At 34.4% G+C, this 16,738-nt stretch overlaps 2 protein-coding genes and 1 pseudogene across 4 annotated transcripts; 2 read left to right on the forward strand and 1 right to left on the reverse strand.

Moving 5' to 3' along the window:
* The first annotated feature begins 3,820 nt into the window (after positions 1-3,820).
* LOC131597976 (plant-specific TFIIB-related protein PTF2-like) lies at positions 3,821-5,419 on the forward strand. Its single transcript, XM_058870633.1, has one exon. It carries the CDS (start codon positions 3,821-3,823, stop codon positions 5,417-5,419), a length of 1,599 nt encoding a protein of 532 aa, XP_058726616.1.
* A 459-nt stretch (positions 5,420-5,878) lies between these two features.
* On the forward strand, positions 5,879-8,764 carry LOC131595325 (uncharacterized). Of its 3 annotated transcripts, XM_058867650.1 has the most exons (6): positions 5,906-6,028; positions 6,357-6,433; positions 6,873-6,930; positions 7,023-7,276; positions 8,011-8,123; positions 8,209-8,764. In XM_058867650.1, the coding sequence occupies exons 2-6, from the start codon at positions 6,431-6,433 to the stop codon at positions 8,504-8,506; spliced, it is 726 nt and encodes a 241-aa protein (XP_058723633.1). In that variant the 5' UTR covers positions 5,906-6,028; positions 6,357-6,430; the 3' UTR covers positions 8,507-8,764. The 3 variants fall into 3 exon arrangements, with proteins under 3 accessions (XP_058723631.1, XP_058723633.1, XP_058723632.1); XM_058867648.1 differs by lacking the exon at positions 6,357-6,433 and having other exon boundaries at positions 5,879-6,028; XM_058867649.1 differs by having other exon boundaries at positions 5,909-6,028; positions 6,873-7,276.
* A 109-nt stretch (positions 8,765-8,873) lies between these two features.
* Positions 8,874-10,690, reverse strand: LOC131595324 (berberine bridge enzyme-like 13; annotated as a pseudogene).
* Between the last annotated feature and the right edge of the window lie 6,048 nt (positions 10,691-16,738).

The raw sequence follows: 16,738 nt of genomic DNA on the forward strand, positions 1-16,738 counted from the left end.
GTTTATTTGAAGACAATATGATGGACTAATTTTGGTGCTAATAAACTAGTTATAGAGGTAATTGGTGCGGCTATTTAGTGCATGAGACAATATGAATAATGAAGTAAGGAGGTATTAATAATGCACACAAATAAACCATTGGAGATTACAATGTTGGGAGGTTGTATATGCCATTTCCGGCTTTGGATGTAACAGTGTTTTAGGAATCTCAGTTATAAAATTAGCTTAGTTGATATCAATATATGCTAATGTTTATGAATCAAAGATAATCTAATATCCATAAATTAGTGTTACCTTTAGAGCTAAGTGCGACACTTTGAAATTCACCATCTCAATATCTTGATGAATTTTTGCTACATGATGGCGCAATATGGCATATAAAGTCATTCATTATCATAATGGAAAAACACCTAATCCTCAAATTAGTTCGTAATTTCATTGATGGTTTTGGAGTTGATTTAGAGAGGAAGGATGATATTTTTTGGGACTATTCCGCGGATGATTCTTTTTCGGTGGCCTCTAGTTATAGCTTTTATGAGGAAAGTTTTATTCCGTTTGGTCCGCCTAATAAACATGATAATGTTTTAGCTTTGATTTGGAAGATGGAGGTCCCTTTCAAAATCAAAGCTTTTGGTTGGAGGCTTTTTGTTAATAGACTTCCAACCAAGGATCTTTTAGTTCATAGGAATATTGTTTTGGCCTTGGATAATACTAAATGTGCTTTTTGTGGTATTGATCCGGAAAGTATAGATCATTCTTTCTTCGGTTGTAATGCGGCGGAATTAGTGTGGAGGGAGGTGGCGGTGTGGATAGGAAAGGAGGTGGGTGAGATGGAAGAAGATTGTTTATCAAGTTTTTCGGATTGGTCCCTTTTTTGTAAAAAAAAAGGGTTAAATATGTTTTTGGTCCCTATAAAATTACTCAAAATGACTTTTAGTCCCTATAAAAAATATATTGACATTTAGTCCCTATAAAATCACTTTTGCACTCAGTTTTAGTCCCTCTACAGGGACTAAAACTGAGTGCAAAAGTGATTTTATAGGGACTAAAAGTCAATATATTTTTTATAGGGACTAAAAGCCAAAATTGAGATATTTATAGGGACCAAAAACATATTTAACCCAAAAAAAAAAAAGCTGAAAGGTGGAAAAATAGGTGTGGTTTGGTTAGCGACCGTTTGGTTCCTTTGGCTAACTAGGAACGGTATTTGCTTTAGAAACGAAGTTTGGAATGTGAATAATACGGTATGGGGTATAAAATATTTGTCTTGGAAATGGAGTTTTGTAGGGGAAATTACTCATTCCATTTGTAGTTTTTACGAATTTAACAAAGATCATTTGTTATACTTTTCGTAAATCTAATTGATTTGTAATTTCTTCTTTCGCGGGTTTTTCCCGTTTCTTGTGTAAAAAGGCTTAGAGAACCCTTAGTTCTCTTTATTAATATATCCTTGCTTACACAAAAAAAAAAAGTAGACTATCATCACCTCGTATGGAAAAAATTGTGAAAGTATGATTTACTTGGAAGAATGTGAAGTTGAGTTGGTGTAATTTAATACTCAAACAAAATTAAAATGATTTGTGTGTATCTTCTCTGCTTAGCGGTGAAAAATTGAGACTGAACCATTGATTTGATTCATTTTGTATTTTAATGAAAGTCGTCATCACCGAATTTTATTGTTTCTAAAGGAAATAAAAAAATGAAGTAAAACCTAAAGAAATTTTTAAAAAAATTTTTTTTAGTCCCATCCAAAGAACCCGCGGTCGTATAAGCCCAATTCCGTTCATTTTTTAATTGGTTTTGCTGGGTTGGGTTATGACGGACCGCAAGTTAATATAAAAGGTTTAATTGGTTCAACATAAATTAAAATTTAACATACATTCAACGTAAATTCAAATTCAAATTCAAATGACTACAACAAAAATTCAGCATCAACATAAAATCAAATTACAACTTGAATAGTATTATCAATGAAATTCCAATAACACCAACTTCAATAGTGCAACCAACTTTTCAACTTCCACCAAAAATAGCATACTCATGACATGACACACCACATTCATTCTCTGCATCATACAATGTAAATAAATTAATCTCACACTGTACTTACTCTAAATAGAAATCACCTAAGCGTGAATAGAAAATAGTTGACACACTTATTTAATAGGATAATTACAAAGCTATGTACAACTAAATTGTTACTCTCTGAATTATATAAGAATATCACAGTGGTATGATTGAGATACACAAAACAACAAATTCTACCCTTCCTACTTGATAAAAAAGCAAGACTGAAATGTCAGTTTTCTTTGAATGCATCTTTGAATGCTAAATAAGCACATAATACTCGGTGAGAATGAAATATAAGTAATCTTTGAACGAAATATCACATAGCAAGAATGAAATATCAGTATGTTAAATGAGCACTGAGCACATAATAGTGTAATACTATGCAAGAATGAAATATCAGTAATCTTTGAAATAAACATCCATATGTTCCAAACAATTAGCATACACTTTCAGGCAAGATCGAGAGCGCATACACTTTCAGGCAAGATCGAGAGCTGGGCCGTAAGATTGTAAGATCTTTTTATCGTGTGCTTTTGTAGCAAGATCGAGATCTTTAAGGTAAAATCGTAAGATCTTATTTGTTATATTTATGTATTTTGAGCTACTTATTTTGAAGTTGATTTTTTAAGCTACTAATTTTGAATTTGATATTTTGAGCTGGTGAATTCTTATTTACCCACCTCAAAAAGGTGGGTAAGGTTACCTTTAGTGTAAAATGCATTGAAAACATCAAACAATTGTTCTATATAATAAATAATTAAATACATAAAAATTAAATTGTGTCATCTAATTGGTGGAATGTATACTACCCATCTTTTTGTGATGGGTAGAGAAGTTGTCCCCTTTTGAGCTTATTAAAATAGAGAATGATGGTTATGAAATATTAATTAAATTAGTTGGATGTTGTGATTTATAGGTTATCTTGTTCATGTATTATACTTTTCATGTTTTAGTCCTTGTGAATTAATTTACCATTTTGCCCTTCAATAAAACCTTAAGTGCTGTGCAACGATCCTAAAATCCAGTGTTTGACTACCTTGCTTACAACACTGCAACAGTTAGCATACACTTACAAACTAAACAAATGAACACAACTCAGCCTCAAACAATTGCTTAGTTTGATAAAATAAAATTTTCATAACCCATTAATATTAGCACCACAACAATAAATTTTTCATAAACCATTAATATTAGCACCACAACATTCTTTGTGAACCGCATAGCACGTTGAACCGATCCATTCCGCCCAAAATCTAAGAGAAATACTTGCATGGATACGAACCTAAATCCTTATTTTTAGGCACAACCAATAAAAAGTGAGAAAATTGACCTTTGTTAAAAATTTAATTTTGTTTTTAATTGCTATCATGGGGTGGTTGGTTTAATGGAGGAGAGAGACAATTTTATTTTATTTTTTTAATTAATAAAAAGACATGATTGGTTGTGTGTAAATCCATGTGTTATGGTTGTGTCCACCTAAGAATTTCTCAAAATCCAAATACCTTTTTTTTTTCCTTTTCGGTTTTCACCGGTTGGGCCGGTGGGCGGGTTTTGTCCACCTTGACAGTCTTACATCACATTCACCCATTCTAAAAGAAAATTTCTTATACACCGGCATAAAGGAATTAGGTTACGTTGCATCACTAGATTTGGGTTGAAACTACCACACCAGTGTTTCTCTATCGTCACATTCACGCCAAAGTTCGCCATTGAAATTGAATCAAAACCTATAATTTCTATTCCCAATTCCATGTCTACCTGCACCAACTGCACCGGCACCTCTCTTTTCCGTGACGACGAAACCGGTGACCTGTTCTGTTCCTCCTGCGGCGCCGTTCAACCCTTCGATCAATACGAATCCTTTTTCGGCGGCATCAACGGTCCACAAGGAACCTTCGTCCGCATCGGAACCTCAGGTTCAGGTAGCAACTACTCTTACAAAGAGAGAAAACTCTTCGCCGCGCGTAATTCTATTGAAGAGTTCACTAATAGGTTAGGGTTATGTTCCAAAACTATTGAAATTAAATCTATGATTTCTGATATCACCGAGGGTGAATTCGGTCAGGGAAACTGGTTTCAAGTTCTGATTGGGGCTTGTTGTTATGTCGTAATGCGGAAAGGTGATCGGCCTTTGCCTATGGGGGAAATTGCTTCTGCGCTTGATTGTGATGTTTATGAGCTTGGGAAAATGATTGTTAGGGTTATTGATTTTTTGGATTTGAGAGGGAATGAGTTTCCTGAGTTTGATATTGTGTATTCGTTGGAAAGGACTATTAATAGTTCTTATTGTTTTGCTGATGTTGATAGGAGTTTGGTTGATAAAATGAAGAAGCAGGGAGTGTTTTTGTTGCAGTGTGCTGTGAAGTTGTTTTTGAGTACGGGTCGTCGGCCGCTTCCGTTGGTAGTTGCGATTTTGGTTTTGGTTGCTGAGATTAACCAGGTTGAAATTCGTATGGAGGATTTGGCAAAGGAGGTTCATGTCGCGGTTTCCACTTGTAGAACTAGGTATAAAGAGCTTCTTGAGACGCTTGTGAATGTTGCACAAGTGTTGCCTTGGGGAAAAGATATAACTAAGAAGAATATTGTTAAGAATGCTCCGTTTGTGATTCAGTATATGGAGAAGAGGTCTATGTCAAAACCTGTTGAGAAGAAGAAGAATGTTGATCAGACTAGGTTTGATTTGGAAGATGTGGTTGCGGAGTGTTTGGCTCAAGAGAATGGATATGAGTATGGGGTTGATGGATTAGTCTCCCGAAAAGATTCTCAGTATCTTTCGTTGAAGAGTAATGCGGATAGAGAAGGTATCAGGGATGTTGATACATTGCAAATTTCGCCTGAATGTTTATCCTTGATGTATGAGAAGTTTTTAAATGAGAATCGCGGTGCTATGTTGTCAAGGAGTGTGAATGTTCAGAAACGGAAAAGGGTGGAATTTGATTTTCATGAGTGTAGGGAATGGTGGGATGGAGAATCAGAACTGAGCAGAAAAGTTATACTGAGAAAGTTACTAGAGAAGGATATTGGGGCGGAAACCATGCCACCATCGTTTGTTAATGGTCAATTGAAATGTAAAATAAGGCGAGAGAGGATCAATGCTGCAAGGAAGCGGATAAAAAGAATAACTCATCCATTCCATGTTGATTGTGATGATACAGTCCCTTCTGGCATTTTAGATAGCACTTGCACTAAGAAAAGGAAGAAGAGAAGAGGAGTGGTAGTTGATGACATTGATTGGGAAGACTTGATTATTGAGACACTTATTCTTCATCAAGTGAAGGAAGAAGAAATTGAGAAAGGGCATTACAATACCTTACTAGGCCTACACGTGTTTAACTCCGGCGTTGTGTAAGAGAGGTTTAAGATAAGTTTCAGATTTACTGGCATTTTAGTGATCTATTGAATAATGATATTTTCTGATTGACAACAATTTTATGATAGAGCAGATATTTTCATACTGCAAATTTTATCCTCAAACTTTTTATATATTCATTCATTGATAATACAAGTAGAGGAGCAGAAAAGGCTTGCTCAATATAACTGGTAGAGCACCAAGGAAGAAAAACATCTTGCTGATCAGAGGTCTCAGGAGTTATTAGAAAATAAGAAGACAATTGAGGATTTGAAACAAAAGATACACGAACTTTCATCTATAAGAAAACCTACTGAATTATCTGGAGTATCTTCCAATGTGAATGCTGAAAGTGATAAAATACAGCTTTTGAAAAGCAGTTTAGAGCTTGAAAAATTACGTGCAAAGCATGCAAGGGAAAAGTTAAAACATGAAAGGAAGAAGTTTGATCATGAAAGGATGAAGTTTAAATATGAAGAAAGTTGTCGTAACATTTTACAGCAGGAATTGCACCGTTTAAAGCTTGATTGTATTAAAAATTACAATCATCTTACTATGCTGGATGCATCCTTTTCACCTGTCGTAGGAAGTATACATGGCCCAGCTAAGGTTAGTTTCCTTGCTGAACTTCAGTAATACAAGTTCACAATTAAGTTTGTTCTTTTGTATCCTTTGATCACCATGGCACATAGAGGTTTCCATATGAATGCATAATAAGTTTAATATTGATATCGTTGATAATAGTATTGTCCTTAAATGTTAATAGTGAACTTAATGTTATTATACATACAAACTACAAGAGACAGCTGCAATGGTAGTAAAAAACAGCTTTTATTATGCATTACAAATTTTCTGTTAAATCTGAAATTGAATCTAAAGTCCCTTCAATTATTAATACATGGATAGTAATTTTAGGATGACAGTTTCTTATTGCCAGAAGAGGAAGACAACTCCTGGTAAAACTGTATTAATTGGATGAGTTTTTGCTAAAAGCTGAAACTGTCGACTGTAATGGTATTTGATCACAAAATCTTTTGCTCATGTTAATTTTTAGCTTATAGTTTTTTGTGGTTTAGTTTCTTTAGAAGCAAAACTTATGTTGGTAACCAGTTTTCTCTATCAGTATAGGTATGTAGATAAAAGGGGCAGGCAAGCTGTATGCAATGGATTTTGTATACGATTCTTATGGTTGTGAAAAATAATTTTATAGCTCCCTTTATTGTTTTGCTTATTTCATTGTATTAGTGGTTCCTACTGTGATAATTTTTAATGGTCCCTTTTCATTGGATATGGATGGTTTGTGTTGAACATAGATATTGTAAAGGGAATGGTCTTAAGTTGAAATTTTATACTTTGACTATTTCTTTTAGATAGTTATGTACTTATGTTTTCATGTATATCTTATACTTGTACAATTGTGTGATCATTCTTTTTTTGGATGATTGGATTGCAGTGTCAGAATATGCCATGCATACAGAAACCTGATGTCATGACTCAACTCTACAATCTAGGTATACCATGCGTACTGATTTATGTACCAATGTCAAGTGCCCTTTCTCGGAAGGTGCCTTGTCCATTGATGCTGTTACATTCTTGCTTTTAGAAAAGATCAAGAAGCATCTATTTCAGCAAAGACAGTTTGATTCATCAAGTTTCAGATCCCTTTCAGACAATTATAATAATGGACAGTGTTCTAATCAGGATGTAGTTCCATGTACCGATAGCATAAGTTGTGATGTGTCATGCTGTTTGAAAAACCAAGGGGCTTGTCGTATTCAACCAGATGTTCGTATTGATGTTACCATATGCCAACTTAGTGACATTCTCTCATTGTTGGAGCTTGTTTCAATCAAAATGGTATTTCTTTTTGTACTTCAAGTTAATATGGTCCTTTCATTAAGTTATGTTTTTAATGCTCCGATTTTAAATGACTGTATTGCTGTACTTTCATTCCTCCTCAGCAAGGTTTTCTTTTGGAAGTCACTTTTATAATTGGAAAATAAATACCATATATGACCTACTTTATAAATTAAACATGGCCAGTGTCCAAGAAACAGATGTTAGTTGTAATTTTCTGAGACAAGTGAACTTTTAAATCTGGCTCTAAGATATTCGTACTTGTCATCCTGAAATATTAAATTTTGTATTTCAATGTTGTCTTCTCAAACATATTGGACCTTTGTTGTAATTAGAAACTGCATCGTATTGATGCTTGCTTCTTTCTACATCGTCATTAAAGCTAGCTAATTTAAGGGATATTTTAATAGCTTCTGTTTGTGGTATGGGTTCATTTAAAATTATCCATGGTCGAGCTTTCAAATCTTTCTGTAAGGGGTCTGATGAGTGGCCTGGATAAATCTTTAAACACCTGGGCTTCTAGTTTGATAGCTTCACCTCAACCCCCCTTTTTTTTTATTCTTCAAATGTTTCTCGGACTGCCTCTTAAATAATGAAAACCTTGTCAATGTTCTATTTTTTGTTTTTGTGACATTCAACTTGTCTTTACACAATTGCTAATTTTTTATGTTCTCATATTTCCTTTATTTTAATGGTTCCTAAGCCTGATCATGTAGTTTTCTCTTATAATTCAGGGCTGGCAATGGACCAACACAGAACTTGTTCCTCAGCTGCTTCATGTACTGGACTCTTGTGTGGTGGAGAACGCTGCGGTTGCTATCATTGCTCTTCTTGGTCAGCTTGGAAGGTAAATTGACCTTTGTTTGATGATATTGTTTTAAAGTTTGTGATCTGTTTCTTTTTCTATTCTTTTTAATTTTTTTCTTTATCAGGTTTGGAGTTGATGCTGGCGGATATGAAGACCAAGGAGTTGAAAATTTGAGATCTAAGTTATTGTCTTCTCTAAACAACTTTTCCATCAAAGCAGGCACTTCCCTTCAAATTGCCGCTGCCTCTGCTCTGTTTGCCCTTCTTCCTCTTGATTTAGCAGTTTTGAAGAATGAGTTTTATCTTTCAGCATATTCTAGTAAATCTATTTCTGATGACACTGGAAGTTTAACGAAGTGGTTTTTTGGACTAGCGGAACATCAAAGAGAATCGCTATATGGCATTTTAAAATGCACTGATTAGTTTTTTTTTTTTATTTTTAAAATCAGTACCTTCAGATGAATTGATTTAAGATTTTTGTTCCGATTCGTCGAGGATACTCGTTGAAAAACTGTACAGGTTATAGGAAATTAGGCGGTTGAGAGCTGATGTAGCTGTCAGATTTTGTACACTATTTTTTTGGGGGAGAATATCTTGTTTCCATATTTATATTGGTTAATCTATGTAAATTTATAATTTTAAATACCAATTTCGTTACCAAAGTGGCGTTTATCGTCCAAATTGTTCAGTGCAATTGTTTTTTATCAGTTTATCAGATTCTTAACATGATAGGATCATCAAAGAGTTAAGAATTCCAAATAGTATTCTATGTTAGATATTTGTAAGAACATTAAGAACACCACAAAAACAGAAAAGCAATGTTTAAGTATTGCATCAGTATCATACAACATTAAAAACACCAAAAACAGAAAAGTTCAAAGTATATCTTTTATTTGTCTATTTCATTCAAACAACACTGCATCAGTGCCTTATTCCCAGCTCTCGCACTTCTTGTCTTTTAGCTGCATAGTTGAAACTGGAAGTGGAGGAATACTCTGCTCATGTCTGAACACATTTTCAGGATCAACTTTGGTCTTAATTTTCACCAACCTGTTGAAATTATCTTTGAATTACATGCTCCCCCAAGAAGTTGCTTGTATAAAGCCTGTATCATTCTTCTTATTCATTCCCAAATCAAGATCTCTATAGTTCACATATGCTTCCCTTGGAAACTTAGACACATAAGGAGTCATGTAGTTATAAAGCTTCCTAATCCAATCAACATGCTTTGATTCATTCTTATCACCATCTTGCCAAAGAGTTAGATACTGAATTTTGTAAAGTGTTCCATTTCTGTGAGGAAAAGGGATATCAGATTCCGAAAAGTTGTTCATCATGCCTCCATATGGATTCCAAATCATCAAAGGACTGTCTTCTTCTAACAACCTTTGCCATAATCCTTGTAAACCGGTCTCCGGTATCGATTCTCTTACGAAATCCGACTTTGCTTTGAAGTAATTCTTGAAGGTTGATTTTCCTTGAAGCAAAACTTCGGGTGGCGTATCATTCGGGAAGCCTGCAATATACATAACAGATTTGATCCAACTAGTTTCCATGCAATCTTGTTTAGTCAAACCTAATTCTGGAAAACTTTCCTTCATAACTTGAAGGAGTTTCTCCGAATCACCGAGAAACTGAGCATTGTAAGAAGTAGTAATAGTTCTTTGAGTTTTGTTTGCAACACTAGCTGGCTGAATGATAACTCTCATAAAGAGATTTTCATCAATATTTGGTGCCACCTCTTGCCATCTATGAGCAATCTTAGTTCCATCTTGTTCTAAGCTTTTCGTGACGGTAAAAACTGTTACAGTTTTAGGAACAGGAACAAGCTTAATCTTCCACCAAAGAAGAATACCAAAACTTCCTCCTCCACCACCTCTAATAGCCCAAAATAAATCTTCCCCCATAGATTTTCTATCAAGAATTTCTCCATTTGCATTGACGATTTTCGCGTCGAGAACATTATCGGCTCCAAGTCCATATTTTCTCATCATGGATCCATATGCACCTCCTGTTATATGTCCACCAACACCTAAACTTGTGCAAAGACCTGCAGGGAAGCCATGAACTTCACTTTTCTCATGTATTCTATAATAAACTTCTCCAATAGTAGCACCGGCTTGAATCCAAGCGCTATTATCTTTGATATCAACGTTCACATCGCGAAGTTTGGCAAGATCAATGATTATAAAAGGCGATTCGATTTCCGAAACATAAGATAGTCCTTCATAATCATGACCACCACTTCTTACTCTTAAATGAACACCAAGTTTCTTTGAACAAGTAACACCTATTTTGACATGAGAATCAGTTAACGGCGTGAATATAAACTCGGGTTTGGGAGCCGAAGGTACCAAATACCTTAAATTCTGTGCTGAAGAATTAAGGATGTTGTTGAATGAAGCATTGTTTGGTGTGTAAATTGTTGTATAAAATGGCGCTGCTTTGTCTGAATAGAAACTTAGACATTGCACAAAGTTTTCTTCAAGAGAAGCTGATTTTGCTAATGAAATTGTTGATATCAAGAGGATTAAAATTGCTAAGTTTGAAGTTGGTGATGAAAACATGGTTTTGATTTGTGTTGTGTTTTGGTTTCTATAGTTTGTTGTAATGGTGATGTATTTATATATAAGCTATAGTGCTAATGTGATGGAAAATTTTACGTGTACTTTGAGGTAAGTAAACAACATAAAGTTGAAGAGTGTTGGCATTATCTTGAAGGAAGTATTCATATCTTAATCATGAAAGTGTGGAATATGAACTTTATGATATATCTTTGATTAGAAGACCGTCGACCTTATTATCTTGGAATATGAACTTTCAAGTTAATTATTTTAATAGTTTATAGAATCAGTTAATGTATTTGAATAATACTATAAATCACATTGATTATTCAAAGAATCTAATTTTTTTATTTTTTTATTTTATAAATAGGACAAGAGGAAAGTATATTTTATTGTCATAAAGTACTTAATAAAAATATATTTAAAAATAAAAAATCACTATAAAAGTACTAAATTAGATATTAAGAATGTGATTACTATTCAAAAATAAAAAATCACTTTTATAATTTTCATAGTATGAACTAAAATTTAAATAGTCTTTTGTTTCTGGTAAGTTTATGTGCTTTTGATTTTCAGACATATATCTTATTTTTTGAAAATGATTTTTAAATGTTAAATTTTTTTTGGTTTTAATCCTTAAAATTAAAATTTACAGAAAAATTCGAAAGAAAATCTACATGAAACATGCAAATTTTTCTATGAATTTTAACTTTAGAGATTAAAAGAAAAAAATTTAACATTCAGGATAATTTTCAAGAAAATAAGATACTAGACAGAAATTCTTAATAGTTTTTTCAATTTTTTTAAGCCATTAATTAAAAGTTCATTTTTAGTAAGTTAATCTTAATAGTTTTTTCAATTTTTTTAAGCAAGTATCTTAAATATAGAAATTCTTCACTTTTTATTAAAGATTTTCTTAAAACAATATTATATTTTTCTAAATCCAAAACAAACTCACTCTGAATTACATTGGTGGTCCATCAAAATCAAAGCAACAATCTTCAAGTCTAAAATGAAATTATTTAGAAAATTTATTTTAAAGGAAATATATTTTATAAAATTAACTTTAATCAATTAAATTAAACATAATTCTCTTATAGGAATGCATTCACATAAATCTGACTTGATTATTCTTAAAAATACACAAACATATCAAAGTAATGTAAAATTTCATTAACCTTTTCTTGAAAGTGAATTCAAACATGTATTTATCTTCTTTTTTTTTAAAAAGGAACATGTTGTATTCTGTAATTACATCATATTATTATTCAAAAACCGACAAATTCTGCATTTGTTTGTTAGATTATCTACTATGTTCTCTTTCAAGCAGAAGTTTTTTTACACTTGTACCGTCGTTGATACTTTTCAACGGACCTCCTTCTATTTAGTAGGGACTTTTTATACAAGTGAGTCTTTACCTTTCGAGAATCAACATGAGAGAACATTTTTATTTTGAGAATCTCTTTTTGGAATAACACATTTTTTTTGTGTGATCAAGGATAACATATAAGGGAGAACTAAGGGTTCTCCAACCTTTTTACACAAGGAATCGGTAAAAACCGAACAAAAAAGAAATTACAAACCAATTGACCTACGACAAAAAACCTACCGAATCTTTGCAAAAGTCGTAAAGACTACAATTGAGGTGAGTAGCTTCCCACAAAAAGACCACCTCCAAACCAACAAATTTATATTCCACACCATAGTGTTAATGCTCAAATCCTCATTTCGGAAGCAAAAACCATTATGAGTCAAACTTGTTAGAACAAGATTTGTTCTTATCAATTATCTTAGTTTTGATGATAACAATAATATGAATTTTGCTTAAGATAATATGGTACTCTAATCCAATGCAATTTCCCTTTCAGGAAATATATATAAAGAGTACGCATAATTCAGCGCTCAAAAGATGTGTCTCAAATGGTTCAGCATGCAACATCAGAACATGGTCTGGCAAGACATCAGAAGATGGTCGAAGCAGAATCAGAACATGGGTCTATGGAAGCATCAGAAGAACATGAGATCAGAAGCACTGAAAATCAGAAGATGGTATCACGCTCAGAAGCACTTCAAGGTCAGAAGATCAGAAGATGTTGTGCACCAAGCTGTTTGACTCTGATGATATTCAAACGTCGTATTCACAAACATCAGATCAGAAGGAAGTACACGTGGCAGACTACGCTGACTGACAAAAGGAACGTTAAAGCTACTAAAGGCTACGTCAGTAGACACAGCGTGAACAAGGCTCGAGGTAGTTGACAAAAGCGTATAACATTAAATGCAAAGCTGTACGGAACACGCAAAGCATTAAATGCATTCAACGGTCATCTTCTCAACGCCTATAAATATGAAGTTCTGATGAGAAGCAAGGTTAACGATTCTGCACAAAATCAACTTATATCAAACTTGCTGAAACGCTGTTCAAATCTAAACTCAGAATCTTCATCTTCATCAAAGCTCACTACATTGCTGTTGTAATATCTTAGTGAGATTAAGCTTAAACTGTAAGAGAAATATCACAGTTGTGATTATCGCTTTTAAGAAGCATTTGTAAACTCTTGAATTGATTACATTAAGTTGTAAGGAACTAGAGTGATCGGTTGATCAGTATACTCTAGGAAGTCTTGGCAGTTGGCTGAGCAGTTTGTAACTAGAGTGATCAGGTTGATCAGAATACTCTAGAGGAAGTCTTAGCAGTTGGCTGAGCAGAAAGTCTTAGGAGTGAACTAAGCCTAGAGTGATCGTGTTGATCAGTAGACTCTAGAAAAAGTCTTAGGAGTGAACTAAGCAGTTGTTCCTGGAGTGATCAGGTTGTGATCAGAAGACTCTGGAAGACTTAGTTGCGGCTAAGTGGAAAACCATTGTAATCCGTGCGATTAGTGGATTAAATCCTCAGTTGAGGTAAATCATCTCTGCGGGGGTGGACTGGAGTAGCTTCGTTAACAGCGAACCAGGATAAAAATATTTGTGCATTTATTTTTATCGTCCAAGATTTAAAGTCACACTTATTCAATCCCCCCCTTTCTAAGTGTTTTTCTATCCTTCAATTGGCATCAGAGCGCCGGTTCTAAGGTGCAAGCACTTAACCGTGTTTAGAAAAGATTCAGGAAGAGAAAAACGCTTCATTTAAAAGATGGTTGATGAAAGTGAAAGGACTATACCTACACCTGCATCTACATCTGGCTCTGCTGAGCAATACAACGGTAACAATGGTTATACTAGACCGCCGGTATTTGATGGTGAAAACTTTGAATACTGGAAAGATAAACTGGAAAGTTACTTTCTGGGTCTAGATGGTGATCTATGGGATCTTCTGATGGATGGTTACAAACATCCTGTAAATGACAGGGGCGTAAAGCTGTCAAGGCAAGAAATGAATGATGATCAAAAGAAGCTTTTCAGGAATCATCATAAATGTAGAACTGTTTTGCTGAATGCTATCTCTCATGCTGAGTATGAGAAGATATCTAACAGGGAAACGGCCTATGACATATATGAGTCCTTGAAAATGACTCATGAAGGAAATGCTCAAGTCAAGGAGACAAAAGCTCTTGCCTTAATCCAGAAGTATGAAGCCTTCAAGATGGAGGATGATGAAGACATTGAAAAGATGTTTTCGAGATTTCAAACTCTTACTGCTGGATTGAGAGTTCTTGACAAAGGATACACCAAGGCTGATCATGTGAAGAAGATCATCAGAAGCTTACCCAGAAGATGGGGTCCTATGGTGACTGCATTCAAGATTGCAAAGAATCTGAATGAAGTTTCTCTGGAAGAGCTTATCAGCGCCTTGAGAAGTCATGAAATAGAGCTGGACGCAAATGAGCCTCAAAAGAAAGGTAAGTCTATTGCATTAAAATCAAATATCAAGAAATGCACTAACGCTTTTCAGGCCAGAGAAGAAGATCCTGAAGAATCAGAATCTGAAGAAGAAGATGAACTGTCCATGATTTCCAGAAGGCTAAATCAACTCTGGAAGACCAAGCAAAGGAAGTTCAGAGGCTTCAGAAGTTCAAGGAAATTTGAACGTGGAGAATCTTCTGATGAAAGAAGATTTGACAAGAAGAAGGTCATGTGCTATGAATGCAATGAGCCTGGACACTACAAGAATGAATGTCCAAATCTTCAAAAGGAAAGTCCCAAGAAAAAGTTTCATAAGAAGAAAGGTCTTATGGCAACCTGGGATGAGTCAGAAGATGATTCAGAAGATGAGCAGGCCAACTGTGCGCTGATGGCGACAGAAGATGACGGATCAGAATCTACATCAGAATCAGATTCTGAAGAGGTATTTTCTGAACTTACTAGAGATGAGTTAGTTTCCGGTCTAACTGAACTTCTGGAACTCAAGTCTCAGATTAGTCTCAAATACAAAAAGCTGAAAAAGCAATTTGAATTTGAAACAAAGAAGCTTGAGTTGGAGAATTCTGAATTAAAAGAAAAACTTTTAAAATTATCCAATAATGTTGGATCTCCTTCTGATTCAGAAAAATCCACTCCTAGTCTGAACCATATTCTGAAAGAATATGATTTAAGTTTCAGAAAGTTCTTATCTAGAAGTATTGGCAGAAGTCAGCTAGCTTCTATGATATATGCTGTGTCTGGAAACAAAAGAGTTGGCATTGGTTATGAGGGTGAAACCCCATACAAACTTGAACCTGTTGATGAAATGAAAATTACATACAAGCCATTGTATGATCAGTTCAAGTATGGCCACTCTCATGATATTAGGCACACCTCACATGCACAAAGTTTTCACATAACACACACTAAGAAGCATGTGACACAACCTAGGAAATATCATGAAACTCACATTAAGAATTATCATGCTGTTCCTCTTATTGATTATAATGTCAAACCCAAGTTCAATCAGAACTTGAGAAAATCTAACAAGAAAGGACCCAAGAAGATGTGGGTACCAAAGAAAAAGATTATTTCTTTTGCAGATTCTCTTGATAACAAAGAAGACAACATTCAACATGACTTGACACCTGGATTCAAGTTGGTCTCAACACTTGAAGGGAAGAAAGATTGTCTTTCAAGTTCTGGTTCTTAAATCTGTTGAAGAAACTTTGTTTGTAGGAATTCAGAAAAGAAAGTTTATTAGTCTTGGAACCATCTGTTTTGTTTGTCTCTAAAGCATTGGTGTTTCATTCTTGATTTTTCTGATTGCTCTAAATGCTACAGAATATACAACATTGAAACATTAATTGTGGACAAATCAGTAAACATCTGTTTTGATGATAAACTTGTTTCTGATGAAACAAAGAGCTTAAGAATTTCTGCAGATACAGTTTTGTCTTATCAGAAGCTGCAGAACAAAGAAGTAAACCTCCAGAAGCTGTGTATATCAGAAGTAATGGATCAGAAGATCATTCAGTCTTATATCAGCACACTTCAGAAGGAGTATTTCCAGAAGAGAAACTTGATCAACTCAGAAGCAGTGATCAGAATCTGAAGGCGTAAAGTCTATTCTTAATACAGCTGTCATCTATTATCTGATGATGAACACGTATCTGTACGGTTAGTACAAAGCGTGCAGTTGAAAAGACGCCGACCTAGGTAACTGTATTAAATCATTTCATTTACTGTGTCCTCTCTCTCCTAATGTCAATTCTCATTAAATGCATATTGATTTCTTTTTAAATCTTTTAAATAACCCGCTTCATCTTCATTCCCATTTTTTCTCTCTTTCTCTCTCTGTTGTGCACTCACCTTGTTGCATCTTTCTTCAAACCCTAGTTCTTGATTTGATCACAAAGCATTATCATAATGAATCCATCCTCTCGTTCATCAATCTCTAAAGATAGTATCACTTCCACACAGAACCGTTTAAGCAAAAATGATGCTCCGTTGAAAACATGCTTAATACCCACGAAAGAACTGGAAGTTCTATGTGAATCAGCTGTGGACATCAACAACCTTAAAGCAAATGGCTTTCAGTGTGATGCAAGAATCCTTGAGCAAGGATGGTCTAAATATCTTGATAGATTGGTTGGTCCAATCTATCCTGAACTTGTAAAGGAGTTTTGGGTACATGCAACAGTTACCCCAACTGCCATCATTTCATTCGTGCTAGGGCATGAAGTGACTA

The sequence above is a fragment of the Vicia villosa genome, linkage group LG4, assembly GCF_029867415.1.
Source record: "Vicia villosa cultivar HV-30 ecotype Madison, WI linkage group LG4, Vvil1.0, whole genome shotgun sequence".
NCBI lineage: Eukaryota > Viridiplantae > Streptophyta > Magnoliopsida > Fabales > Fabaceae > Vicia > Vicia villosa.